Genomic DNA, 21,601 nt, shown 5'->3' on the forward strand with positions numbered 1-21,601 from the left:
ATGTCAAGCTAATTACTACGCTTATGTTGCTCATTTTAATCGAAGAAAATTTTAGCTGCACTGACAGGTTTATTACAGGAGAGGGCGTATGGTACCTTAAAGAATAAACTGCAGAGGCTGACGCACCTCACACAGTGTGCGTTTGATGTGTGTGCGTGAGTGCGTGCACAAACCTGGCTGGTGTGTAGCCAGTACTGCAGCGCGTGTCTGCGGCGGAGTCGCGGGATGACCAGGTGGTAGAAGGTGTGCTCGCCCGCCAAGGTCAGCAAGGCGCCACCCACACCCATGCACAGCAGCACAAACAGGCCCGAGAAGTGCTGGATGCCCATCTGGAGCGTCTGGAGGGAAGGTTGGGGGGGTAGAGGAGGGGCGGAGGGGGTTGAGGGAGAGGAACATTCACATAAGTAGAAGCTAAGTGCATGAATGAGCACAAATGACAGCTGAGGGGGAACAAAAGGAACCAGTCAGCAGGGACGCATTCAAAAAGGAAAAAAACGTCTGAGGGAAATTTGCCGTGGTCCGACTCTCCTGATGCTTTTTCTTAGTTGTGACCCGCTTCAGTCTTTGGTCTCGACTAAGTCTCAACTCTCCTTGGTTTTGACTTGCTTTGGTCTTAGTCTCGACTTGGTTTTCGACTTCGGTTCAACCTGCTTAGGTACATGACTTGACCTGTTGTGGTCTTAGTCTTGACTCATCTTGGTCACCACTGGGTTTTGAACGTTCTTGGTATTCATTTCGACTCAATATTAACCCGCTTTGGTCTTTGACACGACTTGGTCTCACCCTGCCTTGATCTTAGTCTTCTCTTGGTCTCGACAGGCTGTGGTCCAAGGCGTGACCTGATCTCAACCCTCCTGAATTTGGCCTCGACACACCTTTGTCTTAAGTGGCCTAGTTCTTAGCCTTGACTCAAAGTCAAACGGTTTCGGTCTGAGACTATTAGCTTAGTCTAGTTAACAAGCGTCATCTCTTGACTGGTTCTCATATGCTACAGTAATCTTACCCTCAAATCATATCAATGTGGTCTTCTTGACCCGCTTCTCTCTCACAAACTCTTGACTTTACTTAGTAAAGTTTACTAGGTCTCAAAATAACTTCGTCTTACGCTCAACTTGGTCTCAATTGACCTTGGCCTTTGCTTGAGTTGAGTTGAGTTAAGATTATTTATTTTTTTTGTGGTGCTTGAGCAACTTTGAACCAAGTCTCAACCCTCCTTGATCTCAGCCTGGATTCGGTTTCGAGTCTTTGACACACCACAGACAGACCAACGTTATCCTATCCTTGTTTCTCTCGTCCCGTCTTGATCTGAATCTCAACTTGATCCCAAAGCATCTTGATCTTAGTCTGAATTTGATGCCGACACTCCTGAAAACTACTTAAAAAAATGGTCTCAAGCTGTCTTTTGACTTGGTCTTGATCTGCTTTGGTCTTCAGTCACGACTCGACTTGTTCTTAGTCTGGACTCTGTCTCAACCTGAGCCTTAGTCTTGACCTAACTTGGTCTTACTCTCAACTGTTCTCAGAATCGGCGGAATACCCGACTTCGTCTCAAGCAGTTCCAAAACACACAAACACGAACACACCTGCCTCCCGTGACATCTTTATGGGTCGGTGGAGGGAGGCAGCATCTTCTAAAGTACTCTCATCAGGTTCCCGTCACTGAGCTAATAATAATAATAATGTGCGACGCCTCGTGATGCGACCTGTGCAATTAGCCGCGCGCTGACTCTGCGCTTTTTGTCAGCCAGGTGCTTAACGTTTTCTCCATCCAGAGGGCAACGTGGCACTAAATCTCAAATTGTTCCTAAATTAGTGAAAACAACAACCTTAGCCCCCAAAGGAAGGAGAGCGCAGTTGTTGTTCAAGGTTCAGCTTTCAAAGTCAAGTGCAGTACCTCAGCAGATCCAGCAGGCGGGTGTAGCAGCTGTGGGTTTTCTCAACCTTTGTGATTATATGGCTAGTTCCCCACCAGATATAACAGATACACTCGTATGATGAAAAAATAAATAAAAAATACATTGAATAGGGCCTAAGCCAGACTCGGAAGAGGTGGAAGTCTATAAATAATTGATGCTCCTTATTGTCACAGAAAAAAATGCAATAAAAATTAATAAAAACTAAAATACTTACGATTCATAAGATAAAATATTAGTTATTCAAATAAAATTATTAACACTAAAAATAAATAAATAAAATGGTGTGCCGAAAACAGACTGAACAGGGAACAAAATGTAGTAGAGCTGTATGACCCCATCATTGTGTTTGTTGTTCAGGCATGTGTGTTTGTGTGTCTACGTCTGTGTAATTGTGTGTGACAGTTAGCTGGCAGACCGCGTCCCAAAGGGAGTATTATTTCTAGAAGTGTCGCCTTTGAACGCAGCGCACGAAGACGGCGGCTGAAGTCCAGCGCCACCTCCCCCAGCACCCCGTCATCCTGTCACTTACCTCGGTCACGGCGAAGACGCGCTTCCCGCAGGGCACCACCTTGTACCATTTGTCGTGCAGCATGTCCATGAAGCCGTCCGACTTGTAGCGGCTCACAAACTCGGACACGTTGCGGGTCAGAGGCGAGCCTTGCGGCAGTCCGATGCCGTAACCTGGAAGAGACAGACGGACGACAAACAGGCTTGGTGACCCGAGTTGAAGGTCGTGTAGTTTTCCAGGAAATTTTTCTAGAGGCCTGACGCATGGCTTGAGGGAATTTGGGTGAGAATCTACTTGATAGTTTGCTATGAAACGCGGAGTGGCCTGCTAATTAACAATCAAGCAACCAGCCCAAACCACAAATGCATCATGTGATAGATTTTGTCTCAGCTCAGTCTTGGTCAAGTCTTCGTTTTTACTTTGTCTTAGACCCATAAGTCTTGGTCTTGACTTAGCATTGGGCTACTTAAATTGTTCATCTTCACTCGGTCCCTTCAAAGTTTTTGACTTCTCATTGGTCCTGACTTATTTTGAAACCCTCAAAGTGTTGGCCTCTACTTGGTCTCTAGTCCTTGAAGTCTAAACTTGAGTCAGTTTTAACTCAACCTCTTTAGTGTTGCTCTTCACTTCACTCAACCCACCAATCTTTTGTTCTCGACTTGGTATCAACTTGCTTTGGTCTTAGTCTCGAGTTGGTCTAAATCTCTCAAATTGGACTTCACTCAGTATCAACCCAACTAATAAATGTCTGTTTAGAGTCTGTCTCAAACCCTAAATGCCTTGGTCTTCTTTTTCTATCCAAAGTCTTGAGTTTGACTTTGTATCAGCTCCTTAAAGTCTCAATCTTTACCAAGTCTAACCCCCTCTCAGGCTTTCTCTTGACTCAGTTTCACCCCCTTAAAGTCTTGGTCTCGCCTCATCAATTCTTCATCTTGAGTCTGGCTCAAGAACTCAAAGTCTTGATCTTGCCCTGGTCTGGGAGATTTTGGTCTTGACTCCCTTAGGTCTTCGTCTAGACTTGGTCTTGCCATGCCACAAAGTGTTCCACTGCTTTCAACAGTTTGACCTTGGTGAAGGACTTTGCTCAACTGAGTTCTAGTTAGGCCTATGTATGCTCCTTATAGCGTTGCTAAAGCCAAATAATGTAACGGTGACCTAAGACTTATGCGCTATACAGTACAAGAGAATTGTTACGCTTTGGTGGAGGTCGATTGTGCATGTGTGGCCAGAGATGCACTTTGGCCCTTTCCTCGCAGCGAGTGACAGCGAGGTAGTCATGTCGAAAGCAGCTGAGGCCTTCTGTGTTAGTTCCTGTGTAACAAAACCAGTCAGTCGGTCGGCCTCAATTAGCTAAAGGGCAGATGCTCTCTGAAATAAGATTTATTGGCTCGCGAGGCGTCAACTAGAATCCAAATCAAGCACTTTGCAGCCAAGTGTAGTGAGTGAGCACACACACACAGCCACAGTAGGTCACAGTGTAACATGGTGGCCTTTTCTGTCAGCATGCTGGGTGAATACAAGACGCTGCAATATTCAAGTGTCAAGCAATGCCACCAATTTCATGTTTTTCCACCATAATAGTTGTTCTCTGAAGACATTCTGTTAAAAAAAAAAAAAGCATCATATGAAATCTAATCGGGTTTTAGACTTGACCCTAATATGCTTGGTCATAGTTTCGGCTCTTTCTAACCTGAAATGGACTTTCCCCTTGGTATCAACCTCTCTCTGTTGCTGTCTTGACCCGTCATGTTCTAAAGCCTGACTTGGTCTTACCCACCAAAATCTTGGTTCCTTAAAGCCTTTTTGCTGACTCTCTCATTCCCTCAAAGTCCTGGTTATGGCTCCAGTCCAATTCATAACTTGTTAGGCTGTTAAAGTCGTGGTAGTGACGCTATCATTCCTTGGTCTTGTTTCTTTTAAGCTTTAGTCTTGATTTTATCTCCTTTCTTTAAAGTGTTGGTATTGACATGATATTGACACCATAAATGTCAGTTTTTTTTTTGAGAGCTCAGTATTATTCATTTGGCAGCCTTCCTGAGTCAACATATCATCAACGCTCTCTCATTTTTTTGGTGTGTGCATGTGTGCGTGGATGCGAGTTTGTGCCCTTTAATTCACCTGAAACCCGTTATAAATCCCAGACCCTTCACCTTAACCGCATTCTTCAGAATCCCGCTAGAGTCGTTGTCAGTGGACCAGAGGAAGGATCAAAGGAAAGAGAGATAAAACAAAGTGAGATCCAGCATCAACCAGACACCACCGACTACCCACAGAGTTACAAAAGCAGAATCTTTCACCAACCTCAAAAGCATCTAAACTCCGAACAGATTAGGGAGACCTCAAGAGACCAGAGAAGAGAATGAAGGAAGGAAGGAAGGAAGGAAGGATAGATGAAGCAGAGTAAGATCCACAAACACCAGCCTCCACTGATTCAGCGACCAGTAGGAGAAGCAAATTCTGTTTGCCATGTTTGCCTGATTGTTAATGATTTAAGTTTCTTAAAGACTTGGTCCAGGCTTGGTCTCTACTGCTTAAAGTCTTGGTCATCTCTTGGTCTCAGTTCTTTAAAAGTCTTCATTTTGACTGAGTCTCAACCCCTCAAAGTATTTTCACTGACTTGGTTGGGACTAAGTGGTCTTTTGGAGTAGTACACAACTAGTTCTTATGTGAAGAAAAGAGACGGCACAGTGGGAGACACAAACAAGTGCAGGATGACCTTTCACTGATGGTTCAATGATGAATGGCTATACAGGTAGACATCTGGCATGGACGTCAACATGTGTGAGCTACAAGAGTTAAAATATTAAATAATTAGCAGATGTTCAGTTCCTCATGTCTGCTGGATCGGAACACTTTCTGGCAGCTTGTTGTAATGCCCTCTTAAAGCAACAGTGTGCAGTGTCCTCTGCCGCAATTACTGCTTGAATCGTCCCCGTTGCAGTCTGCTGTTTATCTCCATCATTCCTTTCCTTTTTTGTCTCCTTGCTGTCTTATCGCCGCTCGCTTTGTCTCTTTCCGTCTCCTCCTCCCGCGTCGTCACAGCAGACAGACGTCGCCGTAACCGTCGTCAGCGTGCCCATTTATTGAACAAATGATGGAACACAAGCAGACCGACACTTATCATTCCTTATGGACTATAAAAGCCACACAAATCTCCCCTTCGGCTACACGCGCACTTCAGTTTTCAATCTATAAGACTTCTCGGCGGGCTCACTAACGGGAAAGAACATTAGGTTACACTTGCATGATCAAATAATAGTGCTCAGCTTTGATTGCAACTGTTAATGAGATGTTTACTGTTGGGATTATTAATTTGACTCTGTGTCAAATTATTAGAAACACCTCGGTCTGACATCGGGCAATTCTCCATAACAGGATATTCTAAAATCTAACACTTGCGTCTTTGAAGTCATAATTTGTATTCAGTGTTTCTGTATATCCAATTTTTCTCACATGACGTGTGTAGAGACATTTTAAAACTGAAAAACTCACTAAGACAAGCTTCGGCTCATGTTTGGTACAAGCGGTCTCACAACCAAGTCCTGCGGATGTTTGCAGGAGTCCGAGAGGCTCACAGCCTTGAGGCAGTCAAAGACCATCCTCCTGTTGGATCGGATCCATTTTGTTGGAAAAGGAGCAGGGGGTCAGAACGTTGCCTAATAGGTGAGAGAAGATCACTGCTAAAATTTGGATGCCACTGGAATCTAAGAGCAAACTTGATCTGCAGCTCGAGTTCCTGGCAGAGATAGCAACAACCTTTCTGAGACCAGACATCATTCGGTGGTTCCTATCTGCCTATGAAGTGATCATGACAGAGCCAGATGTTCCTTGGAATGGAGGGATGGTGGCAGCTCATGAATGGAAAGGGACAAAAACACTGACGGATGGGATGGTCAGCTATCATTGGTCCTCGAGGTCAGCTGAAGAGGGTTCAATGGCGCTTCCGTCCAGCACCTCTTGAGGAACCTGGGAATGGCTAGGCCGAAGTTGAAGATGGCATGCAAGGATTTGGCAGAGGACGCAAAAAAAAAAAAAAAATGAACTGGCTTTGACTGAGAAGGAAGGATAGGCTGTGGAGAAAACCAGGTTCTTGGGGGTAGCTCTAAGGAGCGGTATGGAAATGGGAGGAGGTCGGGAGACTTACCAAAATATATATTGTAAATAAAAAAATAATGTTGCGGTGGTCCACTGTACAAATAATAACGGTTTTATGTAAAACTTTTATAGTCTAAGACACTGATTCTCAACCCCGGTCTTCGAGTACCCCTATCCAGCCTGTTTTCCATGTCTCCCTCATCCAACACAGCTGAGGATCGTTATCAGGCTTCATGCAGCTTGCTGATTAGCTGATCATTTGAAACACCTGTGTTGGATGTGGAAGACATGGAAAACAGGCCGGATAGGGGTACTCGAGGACCGCGGTTGAGAACCACTGCTCGAAGAGAGCGGTTCTCAAATGTTGTGGCCCAGTTTAACAGAAGTTGAGTGCAATTTTTTTGGGGGGTGATTAAATATAGCCTATATTTGTAAATGCCGTTGAAAATTAATTGGATGTACCCTCAAAGCCGCCAATCAGAGAACGCTAGTCACTAGCGCACAAGAAGAAATTTCATGTCCCTTTCCCAATATATTCCATGTGGAAATTTGCTAGCTATGCCACTCTACTGTACCAAAATCAGAATATAGATGCAAATTTTTACAAGATGTCCGCGAAAATTATTCCGTGATGCAATACTGTGTCCTGACCCACCAGTTGAGCACCACTGCTCTAAGACGCTTAACAATAAGTAGCCGCACAAGATGGCAAATATGGTGCCGTGTCCAACAAAGTGTCAATCAAAAGTGAGCGTAATTATTCCTGTCAAGGCAGATTGTTTGATGCAGCTCAGTGTTACGCATCTCATTAGATGTTGCAGTTGTCCCTAATGAAGTGTCTGACGACGTCTGGCAAAGACGGCTGTACGTAAACAAGCACGCCCACCGGGACCGACGTTGTGCTTCTCCTCACGTCGCCGACAGCTTATCGACGACAGCGAAGGCATCAGGAAGCACTTAAATGGATGGCGCAGACGACCGACAGCGCCATCCATTTGACTTTTTTCTTTTTTATCTCCGAACGGGGCGTGGCGATGATGTATTGAGACCAACATGCAGAACAACATTTCCGCCATACTTCTTCATATCTTCTTACATTATCTCATAATTGTTTAGGGAATGCAGAGCATAGCGGTCTATTCGTTCTTACGCATCCAATTAAAAAAAAAAAACCCATCTAAAATGAGTTAGGGTTGCAGGTGAGCTAGAGCTTATCCCAGCTGACCTTGACAAATAACCTTTCAAACTCACATGAACCTCTTTGGACCATTTATAATCTATGAACTATAAAGATTCTACATTGTCCATAGATGTAATTCTATGGTGGCTTTCTGTTGCCACACCAGAAAGGTAAAGTTCAATATCAAGATAAACGTTGAATGTGATATGGTTTACATTACGTAATAATTTTGACTTCCGCAGTCGGCAAAACAAAGCGAAGCAATTTCTTCCAGTTAATTCGTGACTTGTTTTTAAATATTAAATATTTTTAAACATTTTTAACAGCATTTATAGAAGAGCATTACCCTCTACATAGCTTGTACAGTGGTATCTCTACTTACAAAATTAATTGGTTCTGGAAGAAAGTTCTTTAGTAGAAAATTTTGTAAATAGAGACACATTTTCCATGTAAATGCCCTAATCCGTTCCAAGCCTCCAAAAATTCAGACATAAATGTTTTATAAAGCATAAAAATGCTTCAAAACGTGAAAGTTACCAGATCTCGGTTTAACATAAAACAAATTCACATATTAATGCATTAAGTACTGTCTTTGAAAGTGATAATTTCTGCATTTTAACGTGAACATTTTCACGCGCTAATGTTATGTGCACGTTTTGGACTGATAAATTTTTTTTTGTTTTTTAATGGGCTAATGTGATCATTTTCACCTTTTAATGTTATGTTTCACATTTTTATGTGTTAATTTTCATGTGATAATGTTTTGAATTTTAACGTGATGCATTTCACGATCAATTTTCATGTTTTAAGGTGGTAAGTTTCACATTTTAATATGATACTTTTCACGTGCTAATGTGATCATTTACACGATTTATCGTGATATGTTTCACCAGGCCTGCGATTGGTTGGCAACCAGTCCAGGGTGTCCCCTGCCTACTGCCCAGAGCCAGCTGAGATAGGCGCCAGCAGCCCCCGCGACCCTTGTGAGGAATAAGCGGTCAAGAAAATGGATGGATGGATGGATGTTTCACCAGGCTGCCACAAAAATCAGCCCTGGCATTTTGACTTAGGTCCACCGGCTCTTGCCTAACATAGTTAGGACACTGATGTTTATTGATGATGATTCAGTTTGCGATCTATATCCAAAATGGATTATTGGATTGGTCCTTCTAAATTGCGGGCCAGTCTCTTGTGGTAAATTGTAGGAAAATAATGAAAAAGGACTGAATCAGCCCAAAAATAAACCGGCCCACCAGGCATCTGCCCTGAATGCCAGATGGTCAGTCCAGCCCTGTGTTTTATCTTTTAACGTGTTCATTTTTATGTTTTATAAAAGATGTAAAAAAAAGAAAAAAAAAAAAAAAGAAAAAAAAAAAAAAAGGCCTTATCCACGTTGGGGTATTGGCATATTGGGAGTCCATTGAAAATGAATGAAAATGGCATTCATTCATTTCAAAAAGCGACACTGATCACATTTTTTTTTCCCCAAATAAATGTGAGTGAACGTTTGTTTGTCCTTCTGTCCCTTGCGATTGTCTGGCACCCTGCCCAGGGGTGCCTCTCGCCCAAAGTCATCGGGGATTCGCGCCACCTCACCTGCAACCCTAATGAGGATAAGCGCTATCGAAAAAGAATGAATGGATCCAATTTTTCTTGACGCTCGCATGAAAGTCAAGCGAGTAGAACTTCAGATGCGCCGGGCGAAATCTTCAGACAGGCACCCTTGTCTGATGGATGACTCCCTCGCGGCACAAACAAGTGTGACAATAACATCTCAAACGTTCATATTTCATTTATTTACACTGTGGCGGACGCAACAAACAAAGTCAAATGGCCCGATCGACGTTACGGCTTGCAGGTGTTTTGGCAGCGCCTGGATCTACTAAAAGTAGGGATTTGTAAACATTTTGAGCACAGGCAACCTTTGCAGGGTAGAATTTCCTTTCATAATATAAACAAAAATAACTACCATGCCATTAGCATAACAGTATAAAGTGGTACCTCTACTTACAAAATTAATTGGTTCTGGAAGAAAGGTCTTAAGTAGAAAATTTTGTAAGTACAGTAGAGACGCATTTTCCATGTAAATGCCCTAATCCGTTCCAAGCCTCCCAAAATTCAGACAGAAATCAAAACATGTAACAAATACATGTTACAATTAGATTATTGCACAATGAATGAGAGTTGTGCATAATGTAAAAAACAAAGACTAGAGTAAAGAATAAAAATGATGGTCATTTACATTTTAACTGCTGTCCTCATCGTTTTTTGCCCTCTTTGGTTCATGTTCTCTCTCAGAAGTGTTTTTTGCCTGGTGTTTTGTAAAGAACTGATCCAAGGATGTTTTATTTTTTTATTTTTTTTTAAACAATCCTTCTAATGTCCAAGGCAAACATCATCTGAGTGAGCGATCGCCCGACTGGTGAACACTTTTTCTGGGTGATTCTTTTCAAGAAATTCCGAAACTTGATGGAAACTTCAGGTACGGTGAGGCATCTTTTTCCAAAAAAGGCCCATCTTGTCGCAATTAAAAACTTACTGTGCCTTCATCAATCAACAAGTGTTTGAATTTTTGCACAAATTTGTCAGCCATTAGTTAATTCATTTATCGGAACACGTTATGGCCCGAGGGATGAATGAGGAGGACGCTGCACAGACACCAATCTATTATCTATCTATTATCTACGCTCATAGATATATATGGTAGAGGTTCCTCTTAGACAATGGGATGCCAGAAAGATGCTAGGTAATAGCATTTGTATTAGCATTTGTATTTTTTCCTTTCATATTTTGAAATTTCTTTCGTAACAAGAAGCAATCATTTCCTGTTAAGGTGTGTCGTAACTTGAAAATTTCGTATGAAGAGATGTTCATAAGTAGAGGTACCACTGTCGTTGCCTAAATCATTGGTGCCCAAATATTTAGCACATGCCGCGGGCCGTTGACAAATGAATGGCGGGCCGCAAATGGCCCCCAGGCCATAGATGGATAATTATTGCGATGTATCATTTTCGTCCGTTCACCAAAGTTTCCAAAGTAGTTACCGAGGAGGCTAAATTGTGTTTTATTCAACTTTTCCCATTAAAAGTCATCAGCAGACGAGACGTGAGCGGCCTGATCAACAGCGGCATCTGTCGGAAAAGGTCCCAAAAAAACCAAAAAAAAAAAAAACAACAAAAAGGCAGACGATCGTCTGCTTGTTGCAATATAATTAATGGGCCTCTTGTCGGCGTGGTCTCCCCCCCTCGCACCGTTTCTGCGGGGGGGACTCGAGGAGCGATGGTCCGCCGTCTTTCCGCGGCACAAATCATTGCATTAATTCTGGCCGCGTCCTCACCTTCTGTGCTTTCGCTTCTCATGCTCAGAGGTGAAGGTTTGTCTTGATTAGGCGACTCCGTTGGCCGCCTCTTTTATCACTCAAATGAAAGGCGGCCCCCGTATCTCCATGCTCACGCTTTATTGTCCTCTCGCTCCTGTTTACTGTGTAATCCTCGTTCGTTTCCTCCCGTCCCGTCCCGTCCCGTCCTCGTCTGCCTTTTTTAAGCGGTTAATCAAGCCGACGTCCAGTGAGTGGCGCTCGCCTGGAAAGCTGGACGGCTCTTAAGTTGCGCTGAGAGTCGAGGTCTTGTCTATTTCATCATATGAGGATGCTGCACTCACTCACCTTAACCTTAAAGGCCTTTTCACACTGCACTTATTCAGTGTCAAAGGCAACGGCAGCTTGTTGCCAGCATGCCCATATTTGGAAGTGCTTATGTAGCAGCCAACCAGGAAGTAAACATGGAAAATTCCGGTTTAGGATATATTTCAATGGCTCATATGTGTGGTTATGTGTATGACGAATTCTAATATTTTTCCAGGTTGTAATTAAGCGGGGCGTGGTTTCTGCACATTCAATGGACACACCCACAGTGGTTGAGAGCAGTGAGTACGACTTGATTTCCCCCTCCACCATTCTGAAGCCTCATTTGATATATCGTCACTCTCTTAAAATAATTGCCTAAATCTTTTTTTTTTTTTTTTTGCAAAAATGATTTTTTTATTTTTTATTTTTATTTTTATTTTTTTTATTTTTGCCATATTCATCTCCACAGGATGTAAATAGCTAAATTTTTTGTGTCCTGAAATATCTGAAAAAAAAATGACTGGTGATTATTTTAAGAAGGCGTGGTTATTTTAATTTTAATTTTTATCATTCAAATTTGGCAGTGTTGCCGACAGCTCTTCTCTGTAGCATCAAATTAACATTCACTAATAAGGACTTTAAAAGGAATATACATTTGATAAAAAAAAAAGTAAAATAATTTTTCCATCAAAATATTTAACAAAATGTTTCTCTATTTTTAAATTAAAAATAAAAATCCACATTTAAATGCACAGTTTTTGAAAAATTATGCTAAAAATAAAAAAATTTAAAAGTTAAATCATTTTCCCCCAAAATTTTTTAAAAAATATTTCATTATTAAAAAAAAAAAAAATCCACATTTAAATGGCCACTTTTTGAAAAATTACGCTAAAAATAAAAAAATGAAAAAGTAAAATCATTTTCCCCCAAAATGTTTTTAAAATATTTCTATATTTTTAAATAAATTAAAAAAATATAAATAATCCACATTTAAATGGCCACTTTTTGAAAAATTATGCTAAAAATCAAGCCCTTCAAATTCACAAAATTACTACAAAAAAAAAGCCAAAACCTAACAGAATTTCCCAGCCTCACCAAAAAGTCACTATTTTTCTCCCAATCTCCAGAATTTTGCGTACCAAGTAAAAGCGCAACACAAAAAGATAACTAGATGGTTGAATTATTTATGGTAATAAAGAAAATGTCAACGACATCTGAACCCCAAATATAATGAGACAAACGCTACTACTTTCTTTACTTCCCAAAGTAACATTTTCCCCATTTTCCACCTGAATGACGTCAACCTATGGTGGTGGATGACCCCTAAAAAAAAAGGGGGCGCACAGACGCTGGATGTTTGTGAAATTGTGACTCGTGTGCGTTTGTGAGAATATTCTGGACTTTGCCGATGAATAATAGATCACGCCTGCGTACGTTTAGCCCGCAGTGCAAGTTCATGCGGTGAATCACTGCTGCCACTCTCGGAGATAACATACTATTTGATCCCTTCTAACATCTCTCTCTCTCTCTCTTTCTCATGGTGAGTGTGTGTGCATGCGTCACAGTGTGTGTTGCATGACAGAGACACCCTGTGGTCTTCGAACACAACGTGTGTTGATGAATAATGTGCAGCTCATGCTACCGTACAGGTACATTACTTAGCGTGTGTGACCCACATCGTAGTGGGGGGGTGTTATGTTATCCAGTCAGAGATAAATCATCTGGCATAATTCCATATGGTCGCATATACTGATTGGATAGGATAATACGTCTTTGCCCGCCCTCACCTTTGAAATATGCCCGATCCCGTTTTTTTTTCCCATTCTGTTGAAGGTTCATCTCCTAGCACAGTAGTTGCATTATTACCGTATTTTGCGCACTATAAGGCGCACCTAAAAGCCTTCAATATTTTCAAAAGCTGACCATGCGCCTTATAATCCAGTGCGCCTTATACATGGACCAATATTGAGCCGCAACAGGTCCACTGTCAAGACGCTATCGGTGACCCTGCACAATCGGTGACGCGTATGTGCAGAAGATCCCGCCATCTTGGATCGCTAGCTAATACTGATACTTTACGTCAGAGAAAATAATAAAACAGCTGTTTATTCATTTTGGAGTTGTCAGAAATCTGGTTTGTAATCTATTAATAAAGTTTGACTGATCTATCTGACTGTTTTGTTGACATTCCCTTTAGCGCAGCACCATCTAATGGATGCATAACGTAACCCCAGCCTCTACTGTAGCGCCTTATATATGGAAAAAGTTTTAAAATATGTCATTCATTGAAGGTGCGCCTTATAGTGCGGAAAATACGGTATTATTATTATTATTATTTAATTTTTTACACCAAGCACTATCTTAAAAAAAAAACCCTCCTTAACTCTTTTACTGCCACACATTACCAAAAAAAACCGACAGTGCCAGCCAGTTTGGAGCATATAAACATGGTGGGTACCACATGAAAGATCACGTTCCATTCTTTCATTAGTAAAAAAGTATGTCTCTACCTAATTCCGTTCTTGAGTAATCACCATTTGAAAATAGGTAATTTGAGTGACATTGAGCGGAAATTGAAAAGGAGAAAACAAGCTTTTGTGTGAAAAGATACATTTTCTCCACAACAGTGACTCTGACACTAATATTTTTGTTTAGTGACGCTCTGTGAATTTGATTTAATGTGACAAAGGCTTTGATCATTCACGTCATCCTTGAAAACGTTCCATTTCATCCGATTCGTCATGTTTGTAATTTCATACACCTTGAGCCCATTGAAAAGATACAATGCTGCCATCTGCTGGCCATAGTTAGTGGGTGTTTTTGATTCCACAACCCATTGACCAAGCAGCGCTGCACTTAGACATTGTACTTCCCATTGATTAAAAAAAAAACAAAAAAAAAAACACAGTTGACGTCAATTAACATTTATGCCAGCATACATCGTGATTTTAGTAATCGTTATTAAATATTTTTGGCGGTAAAAGAGTGGGCCCAAGTGTTAATCGAAAAATGTGGAGAAGATTTTATTCTGAAAAAAAGTACAAAGTATCCAAAACGTATAGTTGAAAATAATTGACTTGAACGTACAAGATCTTGTGCTGTATCCTGACCAATGGCAGAACAAAGGATGCGTTTTCACTTTTGGTCACATTGAAATGTATTGTGACTACCTTATTCTAGCTAGCGCCAAGCTAGTTCATCTCTAAGGCGTTAGATGAGGTTTCTTAATGATTTAATCGGTGACTTGAGCTAGGCGAATTAGCTACTCAATTAACGTCATCGTCCATACGTGCACAGCTCAGACAATGGAAGAAATATATTTTTAAAGAATTTAGGGAAATTAAAAAAAAAAAAAAAGCAATGCAATTTTTTTTTAATCATGAATTTTGATTGAATTAAAAAAAAAAACATTTTCTGAACCGTTTTATTTTCAGTCGACATGATATATTTTATTCAAACTGAATATTTTAGTGAAGAAAAAAATAAACACAGGCTATTTTAAAGTTTGTGTTGCGAGCGTGTTGAAGCCGACCTTCAATGGCGAAGGGCTTTCCCACCGTCAGCAGCTTACAGTCCGCGTCGATGGACACCTCGAAATCCAGCAGGGCTTTGTCCATGATGAAGGCATCCAGAGTAGGAGGATTTGTCCTTCACCACCAACATGCACACACGCGCACACATGCACACGTCATACGAGTTAGATGGGAGCATCTCAAAACACAAAATCAGCTTGATTTGATTTTGAAGTAGTGTTAATTTTGTCTGCCATTTTTAAATTCAGTCTCAGTTTTAGTCCAATTTCAGTCACGCTTGTTAGTTTTTAATCACAGTTCGTCAACCTCATCCTAATTGTATTTAGTGCATTTTTAGTCAACTATTAAATCTGGCATCCATCCATTTTCTTGACCACTTATTCCTTATTCTTGACCACTTAGGGTCGCGGGGGCTGCTGGAGCCCATCTCAGCTGGCTCTGGGCAGTAGGCGGGGTACACCCTGGATGGTTGCCAGCCAATCACAGTAAATCTAGCATTTTAATTTTTATTTTAATCCAAGAAAACAATTTATTTGTCTAGTTTTAGTCAACAAAAACTGTTTTAGTCTAGTTTTAGTCAGGACAACCATTTTACCCCTGTATATATATTTTTTTGTTAGCAGATTATAGTGAACCTTTTCGGATCAAACAATTTCATGTAAAATTTTCTTTTTGATGAAAAACAACTTGACACACAATTACAGTGGCTACTGTGGCTCCATGCTATTAGCTAGTAAGTTAGCCAGCATTAGTTAGCAGTCGCATTAACATTGTTGGAATGATACAGCCTTTTGATTAATGTTAAGTTATAAATATAATTTATTTTTTTGTTTTTAACCTTTCACTGTGAATCCACCTCCTGTCTGTCCCATTTGTTTGTGCTGTATCACATGACAGTGTCACAGACGTGACAGATGAGCAGAGACAAGATCTTACAAAATCATATAATTTTTGTCTCGTTTTTGTTCATGAACTAAAATGTCCATAGATTTTAGTCCAGTTTTTATGAAGTGAAGGACATTTTCGTCTCGTCTTCAATAGTCGACGAAAATGCATACTGATTTAGTCCCAGTTATTGTTTATTAATTGGGCTTTTAGTCGAGTTTAGTTTTAGTGCAGTGAAAAATGTGTGTTGACGATATTATTTTTGTTTCGTTTTTGTTGATGAAATTAACACTATTTTGAAGCAGTGCTTCTTAATTATTTTCTGTCTGCTGCCAGGAAGAAGAAAATATTTTGCTGGTCTCAGGTTTTGTAAAATATATTTCGCCCAAAAAAAATTGGACTCGTGCTTTTTTTGTTGTTGCTTTTTTTCTTCTTCTTTATGACACATTTTTTGACTGGTACAACTTCCGTAGCGACGTGTACCGAAATATACGGTTCTGATGTGTTCTAATTTGTTTCTGTGTTTTAATGTTGGTCAAGCAAATTTTTTAGGGAACCACTCATCTGAATTATTTTACAAAGAAAGAAAGTTCTAAATCAGCATTTATGTATACATTTTAAAAAGTTAAGGTTAAAAAAAAATATATAAAAATCTCATCATCTACATTTTTGTCTGCATCTAGAGAAGATGGAGCCGTCCTTCCCCGCCAACACACACAAACACGCATCATACGAGTCCGACCGCGCTTCTGAAAACACAGCTTCACTAAAGCGCAAATATAAAGTGGCGGACGCCATTAAGTGCATCCTAGTGTAAACACATATATCATTTAGCTAAGCCGACAGCCTCTGTGGCAGGCCGATAAGACTTTGGACACACTGCCAAAGACTCTTCTTCTTCTTCTCCTATTGATCGGCCTGAACCTAATTGACCTCTAATTATAGAGCGCTCCTCTTTGCCGGCGAACAACGGGCGGCTGCAGATAAGTGTCAGCGCAACAAAGTGGATTTAAAGCGTCTCAACATGGCACAGACGTGGAGTTTGGGAGAAAACAATCGTGCTGGAAAGGACAACAACATGCAAGCCACGTTTACGTTTCTTAAAAGCTCGCTAATCGGGGCAGGATTATGTCACGACTACCAAATGCTTTACAGAATCCATCAAAACATGGAAAATACAAAAACAAAACAAAACTTAGTCAAATGAAAACCGTGGGGCACATATGGACAAGAGTTAATATTGGTATCTTTTATTTTTAGAATTTTCTCTAACAAAATTTTGTGAATCATTGTATTCTACAAAAAGCTTTGCGTTGATGGATAAATATATATTTTTAGCATGTACATTATTGTGTTTAAAATGTTGAGAAAATTACAGCATATTGTATATATTTTTGTTTTTTTTGGAGACAAATGAGATTTTTTTTACAGTAATTTAGATGCATTTAAAAGAAACATTGCTGATCTTTTCAAGTTTTATTTAAAAAAAATTGTCTTTAAAAAGTCAACATTTTAAAAGTAGTGATAAAATGTACATTTAAGTTTTTCTTTTTTAAATTCCGCATAGTTCCTGTCATTGGATTTCTTTATTTTCTTTTTTATTACTGTATTTATTATTATTATTATTATTATTATTATTATTATTATTTATTTATTTTTATTTTATTTTATTTTATTTTATGCAAATAATCCACAGAAATGGAGGTGGTACTTGATGAAGGCATACAAAAACATTTGCAACTTTGTAATTATTTTGATTTGCACTTTTGTTTCTTTGTTCAGCTCAGACTCACTTGCACTTTTATTAAGTTCCCCTTTATCGCATTTCCCCCCAATTTACTTTATTGATTTATTTTTTTCTTAATCCAAGATGAATTGTCGGAGAATATCGATGCACTCGGACTTAATTCCCACCTGCTGACAATGCGTCACCTCCAACTGCGAGGAACCACGGTACTGCTTTTTCATCTGCTTGGCAACGAATGCATCCCGGAGGAGATTTGGAGCGGAAGCAAAGGGAAGTTGAGTGAGAGAACGGAATTGGACAGCAGATTTGAACCCTTTCCTTGAGATTGTTACAATCAGATTTTGATTTTTTTTTTTTTTTTTTTTTTTTTTTAAAAACATTGCAGGTTTATTTTATTCTGTTAATAAAATGTTTGTTCAATTTTACTTTCAGTTATTTTGCTATAACATCCCTCATTTTAACCATATCAGTGTCAGAAAATGATGAAGCCCCAGTCAATTTGGGGTCTTTTGTTTGTTGGTGAGCAGGATCATGGGGGTCACGCGTGGGTCAAGGAGGAAGCCAGAAAAATTCCCCAAAATCCGCCAACAGCCATTTCAATCACCGCTCAACTTTGGCAATGTTTACCGCCAGACAAAAGGCTGACTTTTCCAGAGTTGTTTTTTTTGCTGTGCTAGCAAGAGCGGCGGTGTTTTATTGTTTACCTTTAGCGAGGCCTGTCAGGCACAAAGAAACACGGAGGAGGGAAGAGGAAAGGCGTCTTCGGCGACATAAACACACTGGAAGCTGCCCGATGCTCCACCTGGGTGGCGCACATCACAATGCGGCACGCTTGACTGGAGGACGGACGCCTTTATGTGTTATTTCCTCGGGGCGGACGCGCGCTTGTTTGATGTGAGTCTGAAGGTCCAGACTTGTTGTCCTCCAAGATGTCATCCGATTGTGTCGTCTTCCTCTTCGTCGTCTGTTTTCCGCTCACGTGCCTTCGTATCTTCTCGCCTTATGTCAACAAGTCGCTATGTCGGCGAGGTTTTAACTCAGTCCGTCCAACTTAGAAGGTTCTTCAAGTTATTCTCTGGTTGACTAAAGAGGTTCCAATTTTTATTGTGCTTGCTAACAGGTTAGAGTTGGCCAATACAAAATTAGGGCTTGACGACTAATCGACCAATATTATCCATCCATGCATCCATCCATTTTCTTAACCGCTTGCTCCTCACAAGGGTCACGGCGGGGTTGGGGGGGGTGCTGGAGCCTATCCCAGCTGGCTTCGGGCAGTCGGCGGGGTACACCCTGAACTGGTGTCCAGCCAATTAAAGGGCACACAGAGACGAACAAGCACTCACACTCACAAGCACACCCAGGGACAATTCGGAGCGCCCAATTAACCTGCCATGCATGTCCTTGGAATGTGGGAGGAGTACCCGGAGAAGACCCACGCAGGCACATGGAGAACATGCAAACTCCACCCAGGAAGGCCGGAGCCCGGACTTGAACTTGCATCCTCAGTACTGGGAGGCGGATGTGCTAACCACTCATCCCACCGTGCTGCTCTCTCGGCCAATATTACAAAAAAAAAAAAAAAAAAAAAAAAAAAAAAAAGGCTAATTTGATTTATTTAAAGAAAAATGAGTTTTGCTGATTTTGCTCTTGTAAATGCTAAAGGACCAAAAAAAAAACAAAAAAAAGTTATTTTACTCAGTAATTTTCTTTTTAGTTTTAGTTATTTGGTTTGGTTATTTTGTTAACTATACTATCCCTGGTTACTACTTACTTTATTGTTCTTGACCAATCCAATAAGATAAATAAACAAAAAAACAAACAAAACAAAAAAATAAAAAAATAAATGAAATACTGATGATCGTAATGAAAGCAATTTGTATTCTAGCGTCCATAAAAAGTTCAGCTTTTAGTGTTCACCTTCAGTTAATTGCTTGTGTTTTTTTTTGGTGGTCCGTTATCATTCCAGTGGGGGTGTCTGAATTAATGCAGTAAACATGAGATAATTTAATTTTAACCATTTTTGTGAACCTTGCGATAACCTTTTTTTTTTCTTTTTCTCAAATTAAAGCAAGCTCCTTAGTTGATTATTTGTCCCACACACAGACAGCATCCAGCGTGTCTTCACCTTGTCCCACTTGAAGGTTGGATTTTGATTTGTGTTTGCCAACTTTTCTTCTTCTTGTGTTTGACCAATCGGCACGCTCATCTGTACACAAGGTGGTTGTTGTGCATGCGTGTTTCCATCCTGAACGGCAAACTTTGCACAAGCTTTTTGTGTGTGTTGCCTTTTTTAAATAAAGATTTCCATTAAGGAGGCGTGACATTGTGTGCTTTACTGTTTGTTTGTTGCTGGCCTTTAAAAAAATGCAAACGCAAATTCAATTGTTATGCATGAGGAAGACGATCTGATAGCATTTTACACACGGCAAAATTTGGGGAACAAAGAGTCATTGGTCGGTCTATTGCACTTACTAGTTTGAGTTACTGGTGGGGCTATGACACTCGCTTTAAGGTGGGACACTTTGGTGGCTTTACTCGACTTAACTGGTTTAAGTTATTGGTCAGTCGAGTACAGGGGTGGCCAAACGTTTTCATTTGAGGGCCACATACAGAAAATCAGAAGGATGCAAGGGCCACATAATGTCATGAAGAGAAAATGTGTTTAGTCCTAAAAATTGTACAAATAATTTATTTGTGCTTTTGCATATTTAGAAGAATGCTACAGTATATAAACCATTTTAATTGTAATATGGCAGTAGGGTTATTATAATTTTGGAATTTTTCATTTTAGTTAGTTTTTATTAGTTTGCAGGGTGGTTCTGTTAGTTTTTATTAGTTTTAGTTCTGTAATAAATGTTTAGTTTTAGTTTCGTTTTAGTTAGTTTCAGTATTAGTATTAGTTTTTTTTTAACGTGTTTAAAAAAACACCATGGACGCAACGTCATCTGAAGGTGCGTTTCTATTGGCTGTTGCTAGATTACGTCACTTCTGAGTGACATACTTTCAAACGTCATTATTCAAAATTAACCGACTAAAAATCACACCAAAGACGAAAGCGAAGTACATTTTTGTTTTCGTTTTTTAAAAAGCATTTTCGTTTTTATTTTATTTTGTTAATGAAATAGTTTTTTGAATTTTAGTTTTATTTCGTTAGTTTTAGTTAACTAAAATAACCTTTAACCTTTTTTTTCGACACCCTCCCTTCTTACTTTGACCATCTCCAAACATTTTTGTTTTTATTTTATTTGAACTGAGTCAAATGGCATTTTTAGCATATGACACGGGCCACTAAAAAATGAATGGTAGGCTGCAAATGGCCCCCGGGCTGTAGTTTGGACACTACTGGTCTAACACATGTCAGAGTTACTGGTTGGACTGAAACTTACTAACATGAGCAAGTTTTTGGTTAGTCTAATGCACTTACTGACATCTTCAACTTTTTTGTCCGTCTATTACACTTACTAACATGCAAAGTCATCGGCTGGTCTGGAGTTTTATCTTGGTTTAATTGAGGTGTGTTTTTTTGTTGCTATGATAACTGAGTTATTGATCGGTCTTACAGAGTTGTTGTTTTAATACACTTGCTAACATGTGTAACATGTTCAAGTTGTTGGTTGGGCCACTGTTTTGGAGTCATTGTTCGATTTAATTCAATATTTGGGAGCTATTGATCGGTTTCTTATTGGTCATGGAACACGTTTGGAAAATGTTTGCAGTTATGGGCCAATCTAATCCACATAATGCAGACTGAAGGTTCGTGGCGACGCTTGTGTCTTACTTGAGCATGTGCACGCCCTCGGGGGTGGTGGGCTGGTTGAAGCGTCGCATGTAGTCGTGCATCTCGGGGAAGCTCTTCTTCATGTAATCCTCGGCGCTGCTCTCCCGCACCGTGCCAAATCGGAAGCCCAGCGAGGGATGATGCAGCTGCCGGATTCAGACGCACACAAAAAAAAAAAAAAGTTGGCGGGCACAAAGATGAAATGGGAGGATGATGGCACAGAAAATCCCCAAATCAAAAATCTGTTCACATCCAGAATGTGTTCACAGAAAGTATTTTCGAATTTGTTAGCAAAAGCTTCATGGGGTGGGTGCAATGTCTTGTTCGAGTTACT

General features: G+C 40.2%; 1 protein-coding gene across 1 annotated transcript in view; it reads right to left on the minus strand.

The window, feature by feature from the left end:
• The window catches only part of grin3ba (glutamate receptor, ionotropic, N-methyl-D-aspartate 3Ba), a 124,102-nt gene that overhangs the window by 5,837 nt on the left and 96,664 nt on the right, over positions 1 to 21,601 (minus strand). Inside the window, exons 8-11 of the mRNA XM_077537799.1 lie at positions 21,268 to 21,413; positions 14,857 to 14,972; positions 2,446 to 2,597; positions 174 to 338 (exon numbers count right to left, since the gene is read on the minus strand). Of these exons, the coding sequence (XP_077393925.1) occupies positions 174 to 338; positions 2,446 to 2,597; positions 14,857 to 14,972; positions 21,268 to 21,413 (579 nt within the window). The remainder of the gene's footprint in view (positions 1 to 173; positions 339 to 2,445; positions 2,598 to 14,856; positions 14,973 to 21,267; positions 21,414 to 21,601) is intronic.

The sequence above is a fragment of the Festucalex cinctus genome, chromosome 12 (genome assembly GCF_051991245.1).
Source record: "Festucalex cinctus isolate MCC-2025b chromosome 12, RoL_Fcin_1.0, whole genome shotgun sequence".
NCBI classification, from domain to species: Eukaryota; Metazoa; Chordata; class Actinopteri; order Syngnathiformes; family Syngnathidae; genus Festucalex; species Festucalex cinctus.